The following is an 18,397-nucleotide window of genomic DNA, read 5'->3' on the forward strand; positions in this document are numbered from 1 at the left end:
CCCACTGCAGCCCGAGCCCCGCCCAGCCTGTGAACTCAACCTCAAGGTTAGGGCTGGAGAGTGGGGACAGGACGGGGATGGGGGGGACCTCACCACCCCCCCCCCCGCCCCAGTGGAGGGGCATCTAAGTGCCCCTACCCCTTCCAGACAAAGAGCCTTCCTGAGTGCCCAGAGCAGGGAGCCCACCCCCACCTCCACCCCCAGGCCAGGCACCCTGCCACCTTCCACAGCCGTCCCCCTGGACCTTGACCCAGGTGGGCCTTTACCCGCTCCCAGGGCTCCTTAAGAGCCTGGCCTGGGCAGCCCGGGGCTGGGCCCCACCTGGCTGGCTGCTATTTTGAAATGCCGCTGCTGCACCTCTCTGTGGGGAAGACCCCTCCCCCCAGGTCCAGAGCACATTCCAGAGGAGAGCCAAAGTCTCAGAAATCCAGAGCCTGATGCAAAACAACTCCTACTCAAACAATAGCAGCTCTCCTCCCTGGAGCCCACAACCAGACTGCCCAGGTGGGGAAACGGAGGCCTGGAGGGCCCCACCCATATGGACAGGCAGCTGGACTGGGAGCCAGGGGGCCTAGGTTTCTCCCTCAGTGCTGCGGGACCCCAGGACCCTCCTTTCCCCTGGTCTCTGTGTTCTCAGCTTCCAGGGGTGACTGGGGACCCCCTGCTGGTGTCCCCGTGGGCCAGTCCCTGTCCTGGCCCAGAGAGGACAGAACATTGGGGGCAGGGGGAAGGGGCTGGTGCCTGCGACGACCCCCTGCCCAGGGCCCTCAAGACCACCCTCGGGGCCCTGGGATGCTGCAGCTGTAGGCCCACACACCCCACCAGGGCCTGGCCCAGCCCATACCTGATGGTGCTGCCCGACAGCCCGCTGGAGGATTCCGGCACAGCGGGCAATCAAGTAGGACAGTGTGAGCATCGCTGCCCGGCCCCTTCTCCCAGCAAGCTCCACGGGGGTGCCCAGCCCTGGGCCCCAGAGACCAGGCAGGAGCCCCCGGTGTAGGCAGGCCCTCCCACCAACACGTACTGGGGCTGGAATGTTCTGGGCACCATGTTCTCCAGGAGGTGAGGAGGGCAAGGGTAGGAGGGGCCGAGGCTGGTCCTTGTTTGGGGCCTTGTTCTCACAGTACCCTGAGGAGGGGCTGACCTATACAAGGCTCCCCCGCCCCCCACCCCCCATGACCTCACGGCTCTGGCCCCAGGATCCTGCCTGGCCCAGATGCTGGGTGCCTGCAGGTCAGGGAGACAGTCTAGCCAGGGCAGGGTGCAAGGAGCCACAGCCCTGCCACGGAGGCACTGACGGGCCTGGAAGGGTGGCCTCTGTAACAGGCAAGTTCCTCGTCCTCACCAGGCAGGTGGGCAGCTCCTGCGGGCCCCCACTCCGTGACATGCCATACCGGGGGGGGGCGCTATTTCTCTAAAACGGGGTGTGGGCCACTTGGTGTGGACACTGATGGGTGCCACAGGACGGCCCCTCCCCTCCCCAACTCGCCAGGCCCAGGAATCCGACCTCCAGCCCAGGGCAGGGGGTGAATGACCACAGCCCAGCCCGCTATTTGCTAAGTTGGCAGGAACTCGACCCATGTGGGCGGGGGGGCGGGGGCAGCAGGGAGCCTCTGCTTGGGGTTCTCAACTGCCAGCTTCTCCCCCTGGTCCTCCCCGCTCAGAGCTGCAACCAGACATGGCGGGGTAGGGGGGACAGCTCTCCAGGCGGTACCCCTCGGTCATCATCCTCAGGAGGGGGCCCCAGAATTCAGCCCAGGACCCTTGGGAATGCAACTCTGGGGAGCGGCCGTAGTGAAGACAGGGCCGTGCATTTAGCTGATGCTCCGTGAGTAGCAACGACCAATGCCGCTGCGCACGGTCACCCCGATTTCTGGCTCCGGCACACGATCCCCACCTTGTGGGGCAGAAGATGCCCCAGGTCCGGCTGGCAAGGTGGTTTTGGTGCAAGGAAAGCGTGTCTGGGTGGCTTTGGTTTCCTGTTGTCGGTTCGAATGAGCAGGAACTTGAGGACCGCTGGGCCAAGAGCCCTCCTCCTCCACTGGGGAGTCAGGGGCGTCTGGGGAAGCGAGCCCCCTCCCACACTGGCTCAGGAACCCCCCCCCCCCCGTGAGCCCTTGCAAGGCCCATCCTCACTGTCCCAGAGTGCCCAACCCATGCGCGGCACTGAGTGGCCTGGCCCTGAGCTGGGACATGCCCACACAGAGGGGGTCCAAAATGGGGGAGACAGTGGGCTGGCCTCCACGGCCCTCCTGTAGGCAGCCCCCCAGGGGAGGGAGGCTCAGTGCCGAGTGGGCGCAAGAGAGCCCAACCCTTGGGATCCCGTCCGCATCCCCTTGGGCCCCCGGCCCTCACCTTGAACCCGATGCCACCCTTCTTACAGCACAGACAGGCCAGCATGAGAGCAATGACAGTGAAGAGCCCGGAGAAGGACACGGCCACCACAGCCAGGGAGGACGACCAGGAGAGCTCACTGAGGGGGGCGCCGTCTGCCGAGGAAGAGGGGGTCACGGGGCAGCCTCCAAGGCTCCGGCCCCCCAGGCTCACCCTGTCCCTCCAGGTGCACCCAGGGCCCAGCCAAGCCCCTGCCTCCCCAGCCCGCCCTGACCCTCGCTCTGAGACCTGCCACCCACAGGCACAGCCGCCGGGCTCAGGGCAGAGCGGCCGCCGTGGCCCGGAGCCTGCAGTTCCCCGGATGGCCACTGGGTGCCGCTGCGGCCTCACTCAGAGAACACGGAGCCGGTAAGGCGGCTGGAGCCTTTCCCAGGTCCCAGCTGTGGGGGTTCACCGACGCCCCTCCATGAGGCCAGGGTCTCGGGGCTGTGGGAAACTGCCCTCCACGTCGCTTCCAGACTTTGGTCACCCCACCTCCCCTCTCCGGAGCCTGCGCCAGGGGCTGTCATGCCCCCAAAGCTACGAGGACAGCACCCGCCAACACTGCAGGACCCCAAGGGCGGGGAGGGACCCTCAGGGCGCGCTGTGAGGGAGAGGTGCGGGGGCAGCCGCGTGCCAGGCTCTGTGCCGCTGGGGGCCAGAGCCATGAGCCAGGCCCGTCTGGCCTCTGAGGCATAGGGACCCCACTGCCCCAAGAAGGCGCTACAGCCACGGGGCAGCAGAGTCCCCCCGTGTGGCTTGGCCTTTCCAAGTCACCCTCCTGCTGAAGCGCCCGGTTTCTGTCCTGGGAAGAGCAGCGACCCCTCGTTCTGCAGCACTGGTCCACAAGGGCCCCCTCATGGCTAGCCCTCACCAGATGGGGAACCTGACGTGCCAGGATAGCATCACGTGGCACCCCCCAACACATACAGGTGGCCCCCAAGCCAGGGCTATGAGCTGCCCCCATCCCCCCCACCGGCTCTGCTCATCTGGTGTCCACGGGCCAGCACAGCAGGGCCAGCCCGGCGTCCCCCAGACAGAGGCGGGCACGGCAGGCCTGCCCCTCCTGTCCTGTCACACTGCACCCCCTTCCCCCAAAGACCTCTGTCTGTCCATCTCCGATTTGGCCCCTGGAGGCTTTCTGCCCCCAATTCCTCTGCACACACCAAGCATCCCCACCCCTCAGCCCCCAGTGGCCGATCCCCCAACCCGCCACCCAGCCCAGCACACCTGGCATCCCGAGCCCATCAGTTCAGGTCAGATCCAGTCTCAGCAGGGCCTCGGGGGTCCCAAATGGTCACTGAGGTGGCCCTCAGGCCTGACCCCGATGGACAGGAAGAAATGAAGGCTCCATGAAAGTGAGGAGCCTGCCTAGGGTAGCAGAGCTGACCTCCGACTGACGTGCCCCTGTCCCCATGCCTTCTGTGCCGACATAGGAACCCAACCTAACGTGGCATCTGGGAGGGCCGCCTGGAGGCAGTGTGAGCCCGAGGGCCTGGAAAGATGGCGAGCACAGCCTGGACTCCCGCTCAGGTCTCCAAGCTCATTCCCCACACCCACACGGAAGATGGAGGGGCCCAGGTAGCAGGGGCCGGGCAGGGCCAGAGAGCCAGGAGGACGGGGCCACCGTGGCAGGGGAAACCGGCCGGGCCTGCACCAGGAGGAAACCTGCGTGGAGGGCAGCCACAGGCCGTGTCCCGGTGCCCCAGGGGTCCAAAGCGGACACCCTCCCAGGGCCTCTGCAGGCCAAGTCGGGTGTGTGTGTTGAAAGTCGTGCACTGGGCTCCAACACCTGATAGCACACGGCCCACAGGCGCTGGCCCGTGGCGTTTCCTCCCGGGGCTGGAGATCCCCGCACCCCCAGGGAGCAGCCAGAGCCCTCAAGGCCGCTCCACTGCCATGGGGACCCACTGGGCACCCAGCACGCTCCTCTCCAGATGCCCCCACCTGCACACGCAATCCTGCACCTCCCTCTCCTGCTGCTCCTGCAGCCTGGGGCAGGGCTTCCGGCCCGCTGGGTCCTTGAGGAAGACAGCAGGCACCGTGGCCCAACAGCCACCCACCCGGCAGGGCTGCACAGGCTGCTGCGGGGCACAACTACCTCAGGAGGCCCAGCTTCAGCCTCCACCCTCAGCCTCCACTCAGCCTCCACCCTCAGCCTCCACCTTTAGCCTCCCCTCTGTGTGCAGAACTGGGGGCAGGGAGCAAGTTCACTGAAAACAGGGTTGGAACACTGCAGGGCCTGTGGGTGGCCGGAAGCACAGGTCGAACCGTGGGCCCAAACCCCTTGAGGGGCGGCTACAGCCTGGGGGCGGCTGTAGGAGGTGGGGGTGGGTGGGGGCAGGGGTGGTTCTAGAGGAAAACCCCAGGGGGGCCTCCTAAAAGCAGCAGCTAGAGCCCTCCCTGCCACCTTCAGTGCCCCGCGGGCTGGGCGGGTCACAGTTGGGGCATAAAAGGGGCTTTTCTGTTGTCATTAAGGTCCTGCTGTAAGCACGTGAACCCACACAGAAGGGACCACAGAGTACGGCTCCTTCCCGTGAAGACACGAGACGTCAAAGCCAACACGTTCAGGAAATGGAAACGCCCGTGAGAAGGGACAACAAAAGCTACCGCGCACACAGCAGGCACCGTGTCATCGCGGGCGCTGGCTCTGCCGACCAGAACCAGCCAGCATCCCGGCCACCCTGTCCCCGGTCCCGCCTCTGCACATGCCCTCCTGCAGGGGCCGTTTATGGCACTGGACCGTCTTTTGCCAGTTACATTTTTTTTTAATGTTTGTTTGTTTTTGAGATAACGCGAGAGACAGAGTGCAAGCAGTGGAGGGGCAGACAGAGGGAGACACAGAATCCGAAGCGGGCTCCATCCAGGCCCCGAGCTGTCAGCCCAGAGCCCGACGCGGGGCTCGAACCCACGAACCGCGAGACCATGACCCGAGCCGGAGTCGGACGCTCAACCAAATGAGCCACTCGGGCACCCCGCCAATTACATTTAAGAAAACACTTCCATCCACTGCAGAAGCAACACAGAAAATGAGGCAGAGACCCCAGGTCCTGTCACCGTCCACGGGTCAGCCTCCACCCTGCCCCGAACAGGACGCCTCCTCGATGGCCTGGTGGCCCGGGCACCACGGTCCAACGCGGCCGGGTCTTTCCCAGAGGAGGCACCGCGTTCTGGAAAACTGTACGGCCACGTTTAGGAGCAGTGCCTCACATTTATGGGGCACCTGTGGTGTACCGAGGTCTCCCTTCCAGGTTGCGGAGGGGACAGAGCATTTCTGGGGAGCTGGGCGGGAGAAGGGCAGGGCACAGGTCAGAACAGAACCAGGTGCCGGGCTGGGCTTCCCGTAAAAGGAAAATGTGACTTGTTTCTGCCATCAGGTGGGGACAGGTGTCTGGGCGGGACTGTCACATGACCTAGATCACCGCCCCCACCACCAGTCGTCTGTCAGCGAGTCCTGTGACCCTAAGGGGGATGAAACTCTAACCTGGTGACAGAAGCTACAACAAGCAGAGAGGGGGGGTGGCCGTGTGTCTGTGGCTGATCACACGTGGAAAAGTGGTGATTGTTACCAGCACGCACGTGCTGCTGCGGGACGATGCGGGGAGTCAGGGCCTGAAGGGACAGCCCGGAGCCAGGCCGGCCGGCCAGAAGACCCCACACAGAACACAGGCGGTGGCGGGATGGAGGGACCGTGCAGGGGAAGAGCCACGTCCCCACACACGCAGTAACTTCAAACTGACGTCTGGAAGTCAAATCACAGCACCGGAGAAGAAAAGAGGGAGACGCCAGGCTTCTTCGTGGAAAAGAATGTTTAAGCTAAAAGCAACAGAGGGAATCACAAAATACCGATGGGTTTCGCTCCATAAAAACGTATGTTCCATAAAAGCCCCAAATCCAAGGCGCATGGCAAACCAGGAAAAACGATTTACAGAACACCTATCACGAGACTGGTAGCATTACTCTACAGGGCCCACCATCAGCGAAAAAAAAAAAAAATACGTTAAGACCCCATAACGCAAACAGACTAAGCAAAGCCCGCAAGGAAACGATCAGCCTCGTCCGTAATCAAAGAGGCGCAACTCGAAACACGAAGTCCGCTTCCGGCCTGAGCGAGTTCCCAGAACCCCCCCCCCCCCCCCCGTCCTGGCTGAAGCCAGGGCACCAGAGGCAGCCGCCAGGCTCCCCGTGCGAGAATCGGAGAATCAACTGGAAAGCGGTTCAGAGATGTGGGTGCAGCTCCTTGGGGACCGAGCTTCTCGTTGGCCAAGTGATTCCTTGTCTGGGAATTTATTCATTTTTTAATGTTGATTTATTTGGGTGGGAGGGGCAGACAGAGAGAGGGGGACAGAAGATCCCAAGCAGGCTCCGCACTGTCAGCACAGAGCCCCATGCGGGGCTTGAGCTCACGAACCAAGAGATCAGGACCTGAGCTGAAGTCAGACGCTCAACCGACTGAGCCACCCAGGCGCCCCCACCTTGTCTGGGAATTTCAACCAAGAGACTAACCCGGAGGGTGCACAAGTCCTGAATAAATGAACGGAGGAATGAGAGCGCTAACTCCGAAGACAGACCCACGTCTCACGCATTCGCTACGGTGAAGGTTCTAAGAATCACAAAAATGCCCCAAGAGTCCACCAGTAAGGAAGGATTGAACAAAACGGTGTATCTGCAAAGGAGCCAGAGAAAGTGAGCTGAGGAAGTTTTCAAAGTGGAAATCTCAACGTGACGCTACTCAGGAGAAGGAAGACACACGAGGACACGTTTGGGCGCCGGGCAAGTGTCCGTCACGTGACTGTGCGGCCAAGGGGTCGTGGGGCCCCCCAAACCACGCGCGAGGTCTCCCGAGGGCCAACCGTCAACGGGCGTGGTTGAGTCTATGTCAGTCACACGTCGATAAGGTTGAAAGCAAGAGGCAGGACTGATCCTAAATCCAGGTCACCGTTGTGTTAAAAAAAAAAAAAAAATTCACCTGGAAGAAAATCTCTCAAACCGTGAGCGGTGCCCGTCTGGGGCGGCAGAAGCCGCTTACCGCCTGCTCGTTGCTGGCACATTCCATATGGCCGCTGCCGAGCACACGGTCTCTAGAATCTAGTGTGTGTCATCTCCTGTAATTATCACTCACAACCCATCGTTCCGTCTGGAAAGACCCCCACGGCCGCAGAGCACGAACAGGGCCCCGGCGTCACCGAGTCCTGGGCTCGGCCCCCCACACCCTGTCCAAACTTCAGGGGTCTGAAGCTTCCAGGCCATTCCTCACCCAGGCGGGCGCCATCTTCAAAAGCACCACCCACCGATGGCCCCTCTGAGCCATCCACGCTGAGCCCCACTTGCCCACGGGCTTGGCGTGAGGGGACGTCCCTGGGGGCCTGAGACACAGGCAGTACTCGGGCGCCATGCTGAAGGAGCGAGGGCGGGGCCCGTCAACCCTCCAACCTCGGAGCCACGTGCCTTGGTTTCCCCAGTCTCCTCTGGAGAGGCCACCCCCTGCTGTCCACCTGGCATCTGCTCTGAAGGGTAAGTGAGCAGTCTGACCACTAAGATGCCATGATTTTTGTTTAATTTTTATATATTTTATTCTGAGGGGGAGAGAGAGAGAGAGAACTCGTGGGGGAGGGGCAGAGCAAGGGGGACAGCACAGAGCCTGACATGGGTCTCGAACTCTCAACCCATGAGATCGTGACCTGAGCCAGGGGCAGATGCTCAGCCAGCTGAGCCCCCCAGGCGCCCCGATGCCATGATTTTTTTAACGGGAAGTAAGCGTCGTGAGGCCCCACGGGTGTGGAGTCTCCAGAGCAGCAGAAAACAGGGGTTGTTTGCCAGGGGCCGTGCGACGGGGAGTGGCTGCTGGTGGCTCGTTGTGTCGTTACGGGGTGAGGAGAATGTTCTGGAACCAGAGGGGTGGGTGCACGACACTGGGCACTAAATACCCTGCATCGCTCATTTCCAGACGGTCCCCTTTACGTTACGTGAGCTTCACCTCGATTTCAAAGTGTCCAGAGAGCACTCAGACGCCCGTGGAGGCCAGGTCAAGGGTCACGTCCACAACAGAGAGTACTGTCCATCGAGGCCTGGTGCCCTCTGATGCTCGCACCACGGAGAGCTCACTCCCCAGCAGGAGCAGCCGAGGGGTCCCCAGCCCAGCCCAGTGCGCCCCGGGCTCCTCACGTGGCGTGCCCAGGCTGCCCAGCCCACGGGGACTCCAGCGCGGGGATCAGCCGCAGGCCCGGGGCGGGGCCTCGGCCGGGCGTCTGAGGACATCCTGGCACCAGTCCCCCTGCCCCCATGCCCGGTGACGCAAACGGGGTCCTGCACAGGAAGGAACCACAGCCAGGAGGGCGTTCTGCTGAGTTAACAGGATGAGGCAAGTGAACAGTGTTAAGGGTGGCAGTTTGCGTGCCCAGGGTGTCAGGGGCCAACGTCCCAGGGAGGGGGACCTGACCCCATCGTCTGCCCCTGACACCCCCATCTCCCAGCCCCCTGCCGAAGCAAGCAGGAGTCAGCAGGATTCTGGGGTTCCCGGGGCGGGGGGGTGGCCGGCAGGAGAGGTCCCCACCCCCACCAGCCGTCCTGGGAGCAGAGCCAGTTCTGGGGGCGGAGGGGGCAGAGGTTCTCCACGAAGGTTGGTCTGTGGGCCCAGACGTGGAAGTTTTCCCTAGAGGAGCGGAATTCTGGAGCGGGGACACGGGCGCCCTCCACCAGGTCTGGGCCCTCGTGTGGCCGGGCGCCTCCCAGGGGGACCCAGGCTCGTGTGTTTCCTCCCTTCTTCCCCCAGATCTCAGAGATCAGCGGGAACGATGACAGGACGGACCAGGGACTGAAACCAGAGCCCCCACTTGTCTGTAAGGGGGGCTGCGGGCTGCCGGGGTGGGAGTGGCAGCCAGAGACACACGCGGGCCCCCCCGGGACGAAAGCCACACCTGCAGGAGACACCCCACAAGAGTCGGGACTGCATCCAGAACCGTCACGCACGGCCCCGAGGCTCACCTGACCACGTCCTCCCCACCTCAGAACCCGACTCTGGGCAGGGTCGCAGCTGCCCAGCCTCCGCCCCCCGCAGGTGCGTCTGGGTGGGGAGGCTATGGCCACTGCCCCACCCCAGAACCTTCCAAACCTCTCACCCCCGAGTCCCGGTCTCCTGCTCTGTGCAGGACAGGGGGCAGGGGACGTGCACACAGGGCTGGACGGTGAGCAGGTGATCTGAACAGTCATGCACCCCAAAGACAGAGGCGGGGCCGTGAGGTGAAGGCACGCTCCCTCCAAGAGAGACAAGTGTCCACCTAGAGCGACAGGCCTGGAGCCAGCGGTCATGGCTCAAAGCCCTGCAGGTGCAGACGGCCTTCCCCGGGCAGCTGTGGCCAGGGGCCAAGGGGGGGCACGGCAGCCGCTCACCCGAGAGGGCTCTTTCCGGAGCCCCCGACCACAGATCCACGGAGGGCGGCCCGGCAGCTGGCGTGGCCAGCATCAGCCCCCTTCCTGCTGTCGCTGTGGGTCGGGACCTAGAACCTCACCCAGAGCCTAAGAGGGGGAAGCCTGGGTTCCAGCTCCCGAGGGGCAGGATACCTCCGCGGGGGGCCCGGGGCCTTCCTTCCGGAGAAGGGGGGAGGGACAGCACACAGGTCCCCACGTCCTCACACACGGGCACTCACACGCACGTGTGCACACACACACACACACACACACTCAAGTACGTACACATTTGGTCCTACGCTCACACGCTTTCATGTGTTCAGTCTCCCACCCACGCACACCCACGCACACCTCTAGGCCCTCACATGCACACGCACGTGCCTGCTCCCAGATACGTGCACACACACTTGCACGCTCACACCTGCACACACACGCACTCCCCGCCATCACGCGCGTGCTCTGGAGCGCACACTGGCGGTTTGGGGGGGGGGGCACACCCCTGGGGGCTCCCTCCAGGTTCCGCCGCAGGACCGAACCCCAGGGCCAGATGAGCAGCCGGCCGGCTCCGCCCCACATCAGGCCAGCTTGTCACAAACACAGGGACGGAAGGAAGTTCTGCAATCTGCACACTGTCCAGTGACACATGAGAAAGCCCAGGCCTGGCCACCACCCACATCAGAGCCCCCTCCTGCACCATGGGTGCACTCTCACAGCTGGTCCTGAGGAGGGGGCCTGGGGGTCTGGGTGAGGACCGCTAACATGGGTGCCGCGGCCTGCCTCTATGCTCCCCTCTGGCTGACACACGGTGCCCTCTGCACAAATGCTCCTCCCACTTGGTCCCCGGCCTCGTCCTCCTGTCCTTCTGAGACATGCAGCACGTCCAAGGCCCGCACTCCCCCTGGGGGCCTGTGGGTGACACCCCGGGAAAGCAGGCCGACTGTTCTGTTCACCTGGGGGCCCCGTTCTGACACACGCCCGGCACGAGGCCGCCCCGAGGGGCCGGAGCTGGATAGATGAGTGCTTTCTCTCGAGCCCGGCGGGGCAGGGGCTGCTGGGGGACAGCAGCTTGGTAGAGGCCAAGGGGCCACCAGGCTCAGGCTCGCGCCAGCCCAGGTCTCCTGACATCCTCGCCTCCAAGTTTCTGCCTGGACCCCATGCAGGGCAGAGTTGGGGTGAGGCCGGCTAGGGAGGGAGGAAGGCAGGGACGTCGCCCAGGCCAGGGGCAGCCTCGGCCACGAGCAGGAATGCGCCCATGGGCCTAGCAGAAGGAGCCCAGGCCCCACCGAGGACCAGGACAGCCTCTTCCAAGGCTACGCGGCTTTGATCTGAGCAAGATCGTTCCTTTGGGTGGATCATCCACGGGCGCTGGAAGCTGCCTCTTGGGGGGGTGCACAGCCCGCTCAGAAGCGCGAGCGTGTCTGGCCAGGAGCTTGGCCCAGGACGCGTCCACACCACGCCCGACCGATGAGGGAAAGGCTGTAATGGGCGTTCACAGAAGAGACGTGCAAACGGGCAACAATGCCCCGGAAAGGCCTCGAAGGCGCCAGGTGGCGGGAAAAGGCAAGTGAGGCTGCCGTGGGGCGCCCCGGGTTGGCGGCCACCACGCGCTGGGCAGCCCACGGCGTCCACTGCGGCTGCCCCCACCCCGAGCAGCTCCAGCCGCTCTCCCAGCAGGGCCCCGATGAGCATATCGGGGGGGCGGGTGGGAGGGGGACAAAGGAGACCCCGCGCTGCGCGACTTGTGCACACGAAATGTGCACGTGAGGCCAGCCCCTGGAGGCACACGCGGTGCCGGTGGGGGGCAGGGAGTGGGGAGGGCCTGGCGGTCACCATGGGGACACCAGCATTCCTAACCCCGCCGCTCGGATGGTTGCACGACTCCGTGAGTGCAGTAAACACCACCGGAGTACGCGCTTCAAGGAGGTGAGTCCGGGGCGCCTGGGCGGCTCAGTCGGTTGAGCATGTGACCAGCTCAGGTCATGATCGCGCGGTTCCGGAGTTCGAGCCCCGCGTCCATCGGGTTCGCTGCTGTCCGCGTGGAGCCTGCTTAGAGCCTCTGTACCCCCCCCGCCCCTCCCCCTCTCAGAAATTAAAGAAAAAGCCAGGGGCGGGGTGAGTCCCTTGGAATGTGAATTATATCTCAACAAAGCTGTCATAGGGAAGTCGGGGACAGAAGGCAATGGCTGTCCACACCAGGTCACTGGAGGAACAGTGCCATCGGGGTGAGTGGGACGGACACCCGACAAACAACCCACCCGCCCGGCCTGAGGCCAAGCAACAGCCACTGGAGGCCCTGGGTCCTCCTACTCGGGGGGTCGGAGCCCCCGCACCTGCTGGGTACCACAGGCGGCCCCGCAGCCCCTTGTTCAAAATCATTAAGAATTTTAACATGGCAGAACACGAAGCCTGTGGGACCCTCCCCGGAGCCAGACCCCGACGAGGACTCCCCAAGTCCCCAAGACGGCGTCCCCAGAACCATCCTGCTGCCGGGCTCCCACGCCGGCCTCGGCACAGGGGAGGCCTCGGCGGAGTCCAGAGGTGGGACCCGGGCTCCCCTGCTCCCGGCCTGGCTCCCACGGACGGACAGCTTGTCTCCCGGGCCAGCCCAAGGCCAGCGGCCAGGGCACCCTGACCGGCAGGTGGGCACACCCCTCATGGGGAGGGGCACCACCGCACCCTCGCCGAGGCTGAGCGAGGCCAGGTCCGGCCACACCCCACCGTGGGAGGTGACCCCCCCGTCGCCAGGACCCCACTGCCTCACGCACACGCGCCGACCCCTAGGCCGCCTAGCCACTGCACTGGCCCTGCCCACTCCTGGTCTGCCACTTCCTCCTCCCCAGAGCAGGGGCTGGGGCCTCGCGACCACAAGCCCCCGTCCCCCGGGGCCCGACAGGGGAGAGCGGCCCCTGTCCTCCCAGAAACCCCCACTTACCCGGCTCTGGGCAGCCGCTCCCACGTGGCTCCGACCGCTGGTCTAACCCCAGAGTGACTCTCCGGAGACCCTTGACCCTACTCGGGGCCCCCAGGCGCCCCGCCTCGGCCCTGCCACTGCCCGAGGAAGCCTGGGCGGAGGGGGGGCCTTGGCATGGACACGGCCCAGACAGGCCGCCTGGGAACTGGCCTCCGGCCCTGCGTCCCCTGCCCTCGCTTCCTCTGCTGCTTCCTCTGCGGGGGGCGGGGAGGCCTCGGGCCGCCGTCCCGCTGGCGCCCCTTCCCGTGCGACAGGCAGGTCCTGAGGATGCCTGCGCGTGGCCGCCTCACTTTCTTCCCAAGGCTCCACCAGGTGGGGACGGCCGCCCCGTCTGCACAGGTGGCGGAGGCAGGCTGAGGGCGGGAGGCAGGCTCGGAGCCACGAGGGGCTGCCGGACGGCACATCACCAGCGGGGACGGGGCACAACAGCGCTGGGAGCCAGAAGCCCTCGGTCAGGGCCACGCTCCCTCCGGGTCCTGCCGGCCTTTCCCAGTTTCTGGGGGTGCCAGGCGGCCTCCCACTTTCCCGCAAGGACCTCAGCCACGGGACTTAGGCCCACCCTGAACACCTACGAAGACTCCCATCCTGAGGCTCCAGATGGACAGGAACTTTGGCGGGGGACACTATTCCCCCCAGGAGCCCACTGTGGCAGGGAACATGGGGTACGTGGGGGAGTTTCCCAGATAAAGGAGAGGCACGCGCCCCCAGGAAAGACTGTGGGTCGAGGGGCCCACCCTTGGGAAAGGCTCCGTGGCCGGGGGACAGCAGAGGCAGCCTTTGAGGGCCAGCCACCGGGACAGAGAGCTCTGGACCCCGGAGCCCCAGGCCACCTGCTTCGGGCACCGACATCCCTGCCCCCCATGACTTCAAGGAGAGCGGTGATGGAGCTGCGGGCCGAGGGGGAGGCGGGATCTGGTTCTCCCCTCAGCCACGACCCCACCCAGGATGCCCTAGTACCCACCCAGGCCAGCGGAAATCAACAGCAGAACGGGGCTGTGGGTGCGACAACCAGGAGGTCACGGCCCTGGCAGGAGCCTCATGGGCCGGGACCTCCAAGGACAAGGTGGTGGCAAAATCCATGCACAGAAGCCAGAGGCACTAATATGCCCGGCCCAAGGTCACCCAAGGCCGGGGAGATGGTCTGGCCTCGGAGGGATCAGGTCCAGGCCAGCCCCAAGTTCAGGTCAGGGGCAGACCGGGGCAGCACGGACGGGCAGCCGGCAGGTCAGAAGGCCACACTCAGGGCTAACTGCGCCCAAGGGACACTCTCCAGCCCCAGCAGATGACCACACATGTTATCAATGGGCAGGCTCTGCCCCGGCATGTCCGCACGAGTTGCACGTGTGTGTTCATTGGTGTGAAGGGGCACGTGTGCAGGCGTGCACCTGTACGTGTGTGTGCACATGAGGAGTGTAGGCATGTGCGATGGCTTATATGTGTGCACAGTGTGTGACCACGTGCGTGTGAGCACATGTGTGTGCGTGTGCACAGGAGTGCGGGTGTGTGCACAGGTGGGTGAGAATGCATGTGCGTGTGTGTGCACACGAGTGCAGGTGTGTGCGAGGTTTATATGTGTGCGCACAGGTGTGTATGAGCACGTACGTGTGCGAGTGCACATGAGGAGGGGGGGGTGTGTGAGGTTATATGTGTGCGCACAGGAGTCTGCGTGAGCACGTGCGTGGGTGTGTGTATCACTTTCACTCACGGGAGGGCATGTGTGCATCCGTGAGCGTTCACGCGCGTACGAGTGTGTGTGAGCCTCTGCGTGGGTGCAGGGCCCTGTGGGGGAGAAACAGCCCCACTGAAGGAAGGGCAGAGCCTGGCTTCCCGGAGAACGAGAACGTGCGGGAAGCAAAGAAACCGTCTCCCCTCCCCCTGTGCCCGGAGGGACATGGCTCCCCCTGCTGGCCCACACCCCGCCGACCCACCCCGGAGGGCACAAGAAGGGCGCTTGCTGTGTGGTCCCGGAGGGGCCTGGGCGCACCTGTCTCCGGCTCCGGCCAGGCCTCAGGGCAGCCGGGCTTGCAAACCATTGCCAGTTCCCCGGGCGCCCCCGGGGTCCTCAGCTCCCCTAGGTACACCCCTCCTTTCGTCCCCTCGGACCCCCCCCCCCACCGAGGCGTCACCCTGAGGCCCTGGCCGCGCCCAACCCTGTGCTGGGAGTGAGCTCCCCGTGGGCCAGGCCCGGGGTGAGGATCCACCAGGGGCACGACATGAGCTGAGAGGCGGGGGGAACGGGCCGGGGCTGCCTTGTCTTCCGGGAGCTTTCCCACACCCCCAGTCCCACCAGCCAGTGCACAGGACCCCCGCCCCGGGTCAGCCTCGACCGGCGTGGCCAACACCTGCTTTCACGCCACCGACCCCGTGAACCCTCACGTGACCCCCAGAGGTGGGCACCTTACAGCTTAGGAAACTGAGGTGGCACGGAGAGGGCCACGTGGTCAGGGAGGGGAGCTCTCGGGGAGAGGCCAGAACCTGGAGGCGGCCCCTCAGACAGCCCCAGGCCCCCCGGGGTCAGGGACTCACAGCCCTGCCCAGAAACGCAGCACGGTGACCAAGGCAACCGCCAGACGCCTACTGAGGTCCCTCAGGCCTCATCCGGCCGGTCCCGCCTCGGGACGCTCCTACGGGAGAGGGGACCCTCGCTCTCTCATGGCCACACCATCCTGTCCCTCCCGGCCCCGCCCAACTGCTCCTGACCCCCCCGTGACACACCCATCATCCCTCAGTTCGCGCCTCCCACCCGGTCTCTCCAGGGTGAGGTTTCACGTACTTGGGACTGAACCTCGAGAGAGGTCGAGCGTTCGTTCGGCCCAAGGCCACACGGCACTGAAGTCACACGGCTACGTCTACCAAGAAACCCCGCACCCTCACCCGTATCCTGGGAAAGAGGACCCCAGAAGTGGCAGCCTGCACAGGCCCAAGGTGCCCCAAGACCACACATGCACGCCTGCCCCCCCCCCCCGTGGCACCTGGCCCTGCCCATACCTGAGAGCTGGTGGTGGCCCAGGCAGGCACTGGTTTAGGTGGGGTCCCCAGGTCACACTTGAGCAGATACAGCCTCAGCCTCAAATTCAGTCCCCTTTTCTTTGTTTTTTTCTTTTTTTGGCTAGTATTTTTTGTATTTTATACTTTTAATTTACATCCAAATTAGTTAGCATGTAGTGCAACAACGATTTCAGGAGCAGATTCCTTAATGCCCCAGTCCCCTCTTCAATATAACTGCCACCGTCACTGCCTCCCGCCCATAGGGACCACCACGGAATCCCAAGAAAGCCACATGGCCTGGCCTGGTGACTTTATGAGGGACTCCCTGCACGGGCCTGGCCTCTCTGTCCACCCCTGACTGCTGGGCAACCACAGACACAAACTTCAAGACGGCCAAGAACTCGGGTCTTCCCTGCCCTCCGGACCATGCCCCCAGCATGGTCCCCCGCACCCCCCAACACGTGCAGCCCTCAAAACGAGGCACCTCTCTCCACTCTTGGGTGGCGCCATGGAGCCACCTCTAAAAAAGCATCTCTGTTCACTAAGCCCCAAGTTTTCCCCAGGCACATAACCTCCACGAGGGCCTGGGGGGTAAGCACTGTTACCCCATTTTACAGATGAGAAAACAGCCCCAGAGAGGCGGGTTTGGGCAGAGAGACCCCAGCGGGTGAGAACTGGGCTCTGAACGCTGGACGCTTAGCAGGAGGCCAGGGGACCCCACCTTTCCTCCTTCCCAACGCTCCCGTGGGGCCAACACCCTGCACCCCTGCCCATTTACCCACCGCCGCCGTTCAGGGCAGCCCCTCTACGCGAGGACACAGCTCTGCCCTTCACTGACCTTGCAGAGGAGACCTCCCCTCAGCCTCCCAACAACTTTTTTCCCTGTAAGTCATTAAACTGACACATTGTAATTACACTGATCACAGCTGTTGGCACTGTTGTTTCTCTAACGTGGGGGAAGGGTCTGTGCCCACACCCGAGTGTAGGGAGGGGGTAAGTGAACCCCACACAGGGCAAGTCTGGGCTCCACAAATTGTGCAAGAGGGCGGGTGGGGGGAGGGCTTCCATCCCGGGGTCAGTCCTGGCGTGCACACACACACACACACACACACACACACACACACAAGCACAAACGACCCTGCTACCAGTTCCAAGGCCGGCACTTCCTGAAGCTGGACCCCCGCCTCCCAGAGGGCACGCTGCCTGGAGCACTGGCCTGGAGGGGCCCAGATGCCTGTCCCTAAAGGCTGCCGGGGCACAGGGCTGCTGCTGTCGGCCCTCCGGGCCAGCTGCTGATGACGGCGCCTTCTCCAAGCCCTGGGAGTTGGTTGCCTGGGAAGTCTTTTCTGAGGGACTGACACCCACACCCTAAACCCAACAGACAGACTTCACGTCAGCTCCCTTCTCCCAGGAGCAAAATGCCTTCGGATGGGGCCGTGCCCAGGGGACCCCGCGCGTGGCTGCACACACCGGGCCCTGCTCCAGGGAGGGAGACCCAGGAGAGCCTGTCACATGTGCGCCTGGCTTTGTTTTGGCTGGCTTAGCCTGTGCCAAAGCTCCAGTGACATGTGGGTGGGACTCGGGCCCCTGGGCCATGGCTCCAGGGCAGGGATTTATCTCTCAGGCTGGTGGAGGAGGCCCGGAGCTGGGAGGGACGGAGGGAAGAAAGCCTACCACCTCCTGGTGACGGATGCGGGCCTCCAGCTGCCCCCGGCCACTGGGCCCACTGAACCTGCCCACCGCCGCCACTAGGCCAGGCAGCCACGGGTAAATGTGGTGCCACCAGGCTGGCAGAAGAAGAGGCTGGGCCCCAGGGCCCCTGCAGCCAGCTAGATGGTGCTGCCTTGGCTTCCCCCACACTGTCCAGGGGGCCTGGACACCCACCGAAGCCCATCTCTCCTGAGCCTCTGCCCAGTGGGCCGTCCTGTGGGTGGCCGCTGCTCCCAACTCCCTATGCAGGCTACTGGTCAGCCAGGCAGGGCTCCCTAGAACCTGCCCCCAGCACCGGCAGGGGCCTCCCACACCAAGACCATGGGCGGGCAAGGGGCCGTGGTGGCCTGGGACCCAAAGCAACACTCCCACACCTCCCAGGGGGGCCCTGGTCCTGGCCACTTCCTCCCCTGGACACCTGGGGCCAATGCAGGCCTCCTGCCCCAGTTACCTGAGCCTCCGCGGCCCACCCCCTGCCAGAGGCTTCAGCTGTGCCAGTGCCGGCACCGCGGCCTGCCCACCTCCACCATCAGGCCCCTAGGGGGTCCTTCCCAGAGCAGTTCCTCCCGCGGGCTCTACTCAGGGTGGGGAAAGGGTTAATTTCCATGCAAAAGAGGAAACCGCGGCTCAGGAAGCATCATGTCCGCAGTGGGGGGGGGGGGGGAGGACTGGAGGTGGGGGTGGGGGGTTGGCGGGCTGGACCGGCAGGTTGGGGGCAGCCGCAGCGGGCAGAGGGCTGGCCCAGGGGCGCGGCCAGCGGACTCACCGGGGTCGAAGTGCGAGCTGAAGGCGAAGCTGGGGTTGAAGAAGGACGACGACATGGCCAGGGCTAGCAGCGCGGCGGGCATCCCCGGGCTGACGCTGCGCTCAGGACGCCCGGGGCCCCGGGCCGCGCCGCGCCATCGCCCGAGCGGCCGCCGCAGGTGCGGAGCGCGCCCTGCCCGCCGG

General features: G+C 64.6%; 1 protein-coding gene and 1 long non-coding RNA gene across 9 annotated transcripts in view; one reads left to right on the forward strand and one right to left on the reverse strand.

Annotated features, from left to right (window-relative positions):
* The window catches only part of AATK (apoptosis associated tyrosine kinase), a 32,556-nt gene extending 14,159 nt beyond the window's left edge, over positions 1-18,397 (reverse strand). Inside the window, exons 1-2 of one of the 8 annotated variants that reach the window (XM_023244279.2) lie at positions 18,216-18,397; positions 2,356-2,489 (exon numbers count right to left, since the gene is read on the reverse strand). In XM_023244279.2, the coding sequence (XP_023100047.1) occupies positions 2,356-2,489; positions 18,216-18,297 (216 nt within the window). In that variant the 5' untranslated portion in view covers positions 18,298-18,397. Of the gene's footprint in view, positions 1-844; positions 2,058-2,355; positions 2,491-12,712; positions 14,056-18,215 lie in introns of those variants that run through there. The other 7 variants (XM_023244281.2, XM_045044401.1, XM_023244280.2 and 4 more) reach the window with 7 other exon arrangements.
* Positions 2,607-5,228, forward strand: LOC111557814. The gene is made up of 3 exons (XR_002738164.2): positions 2,607-2,742; positions 3,810-3,906; positions 4,852-5,228. It is a non-coding gene; the product is annotated as an uncharacterized LOC111557814 (long non-coding RNA).

Source organism: Felis catus, chromosome E1, assembly GCF_018350175.1.
Source record: "Felis catus isolate Fca126 chromosome E1, F.catus_Fca126_mat1.0, whole genome shotgun sequence".
Lineage (NCBI taxonomy): Eukaryota > Metazoa > Chordata > Mammalia > Carnivora > Felidae > Felis > Felis catus.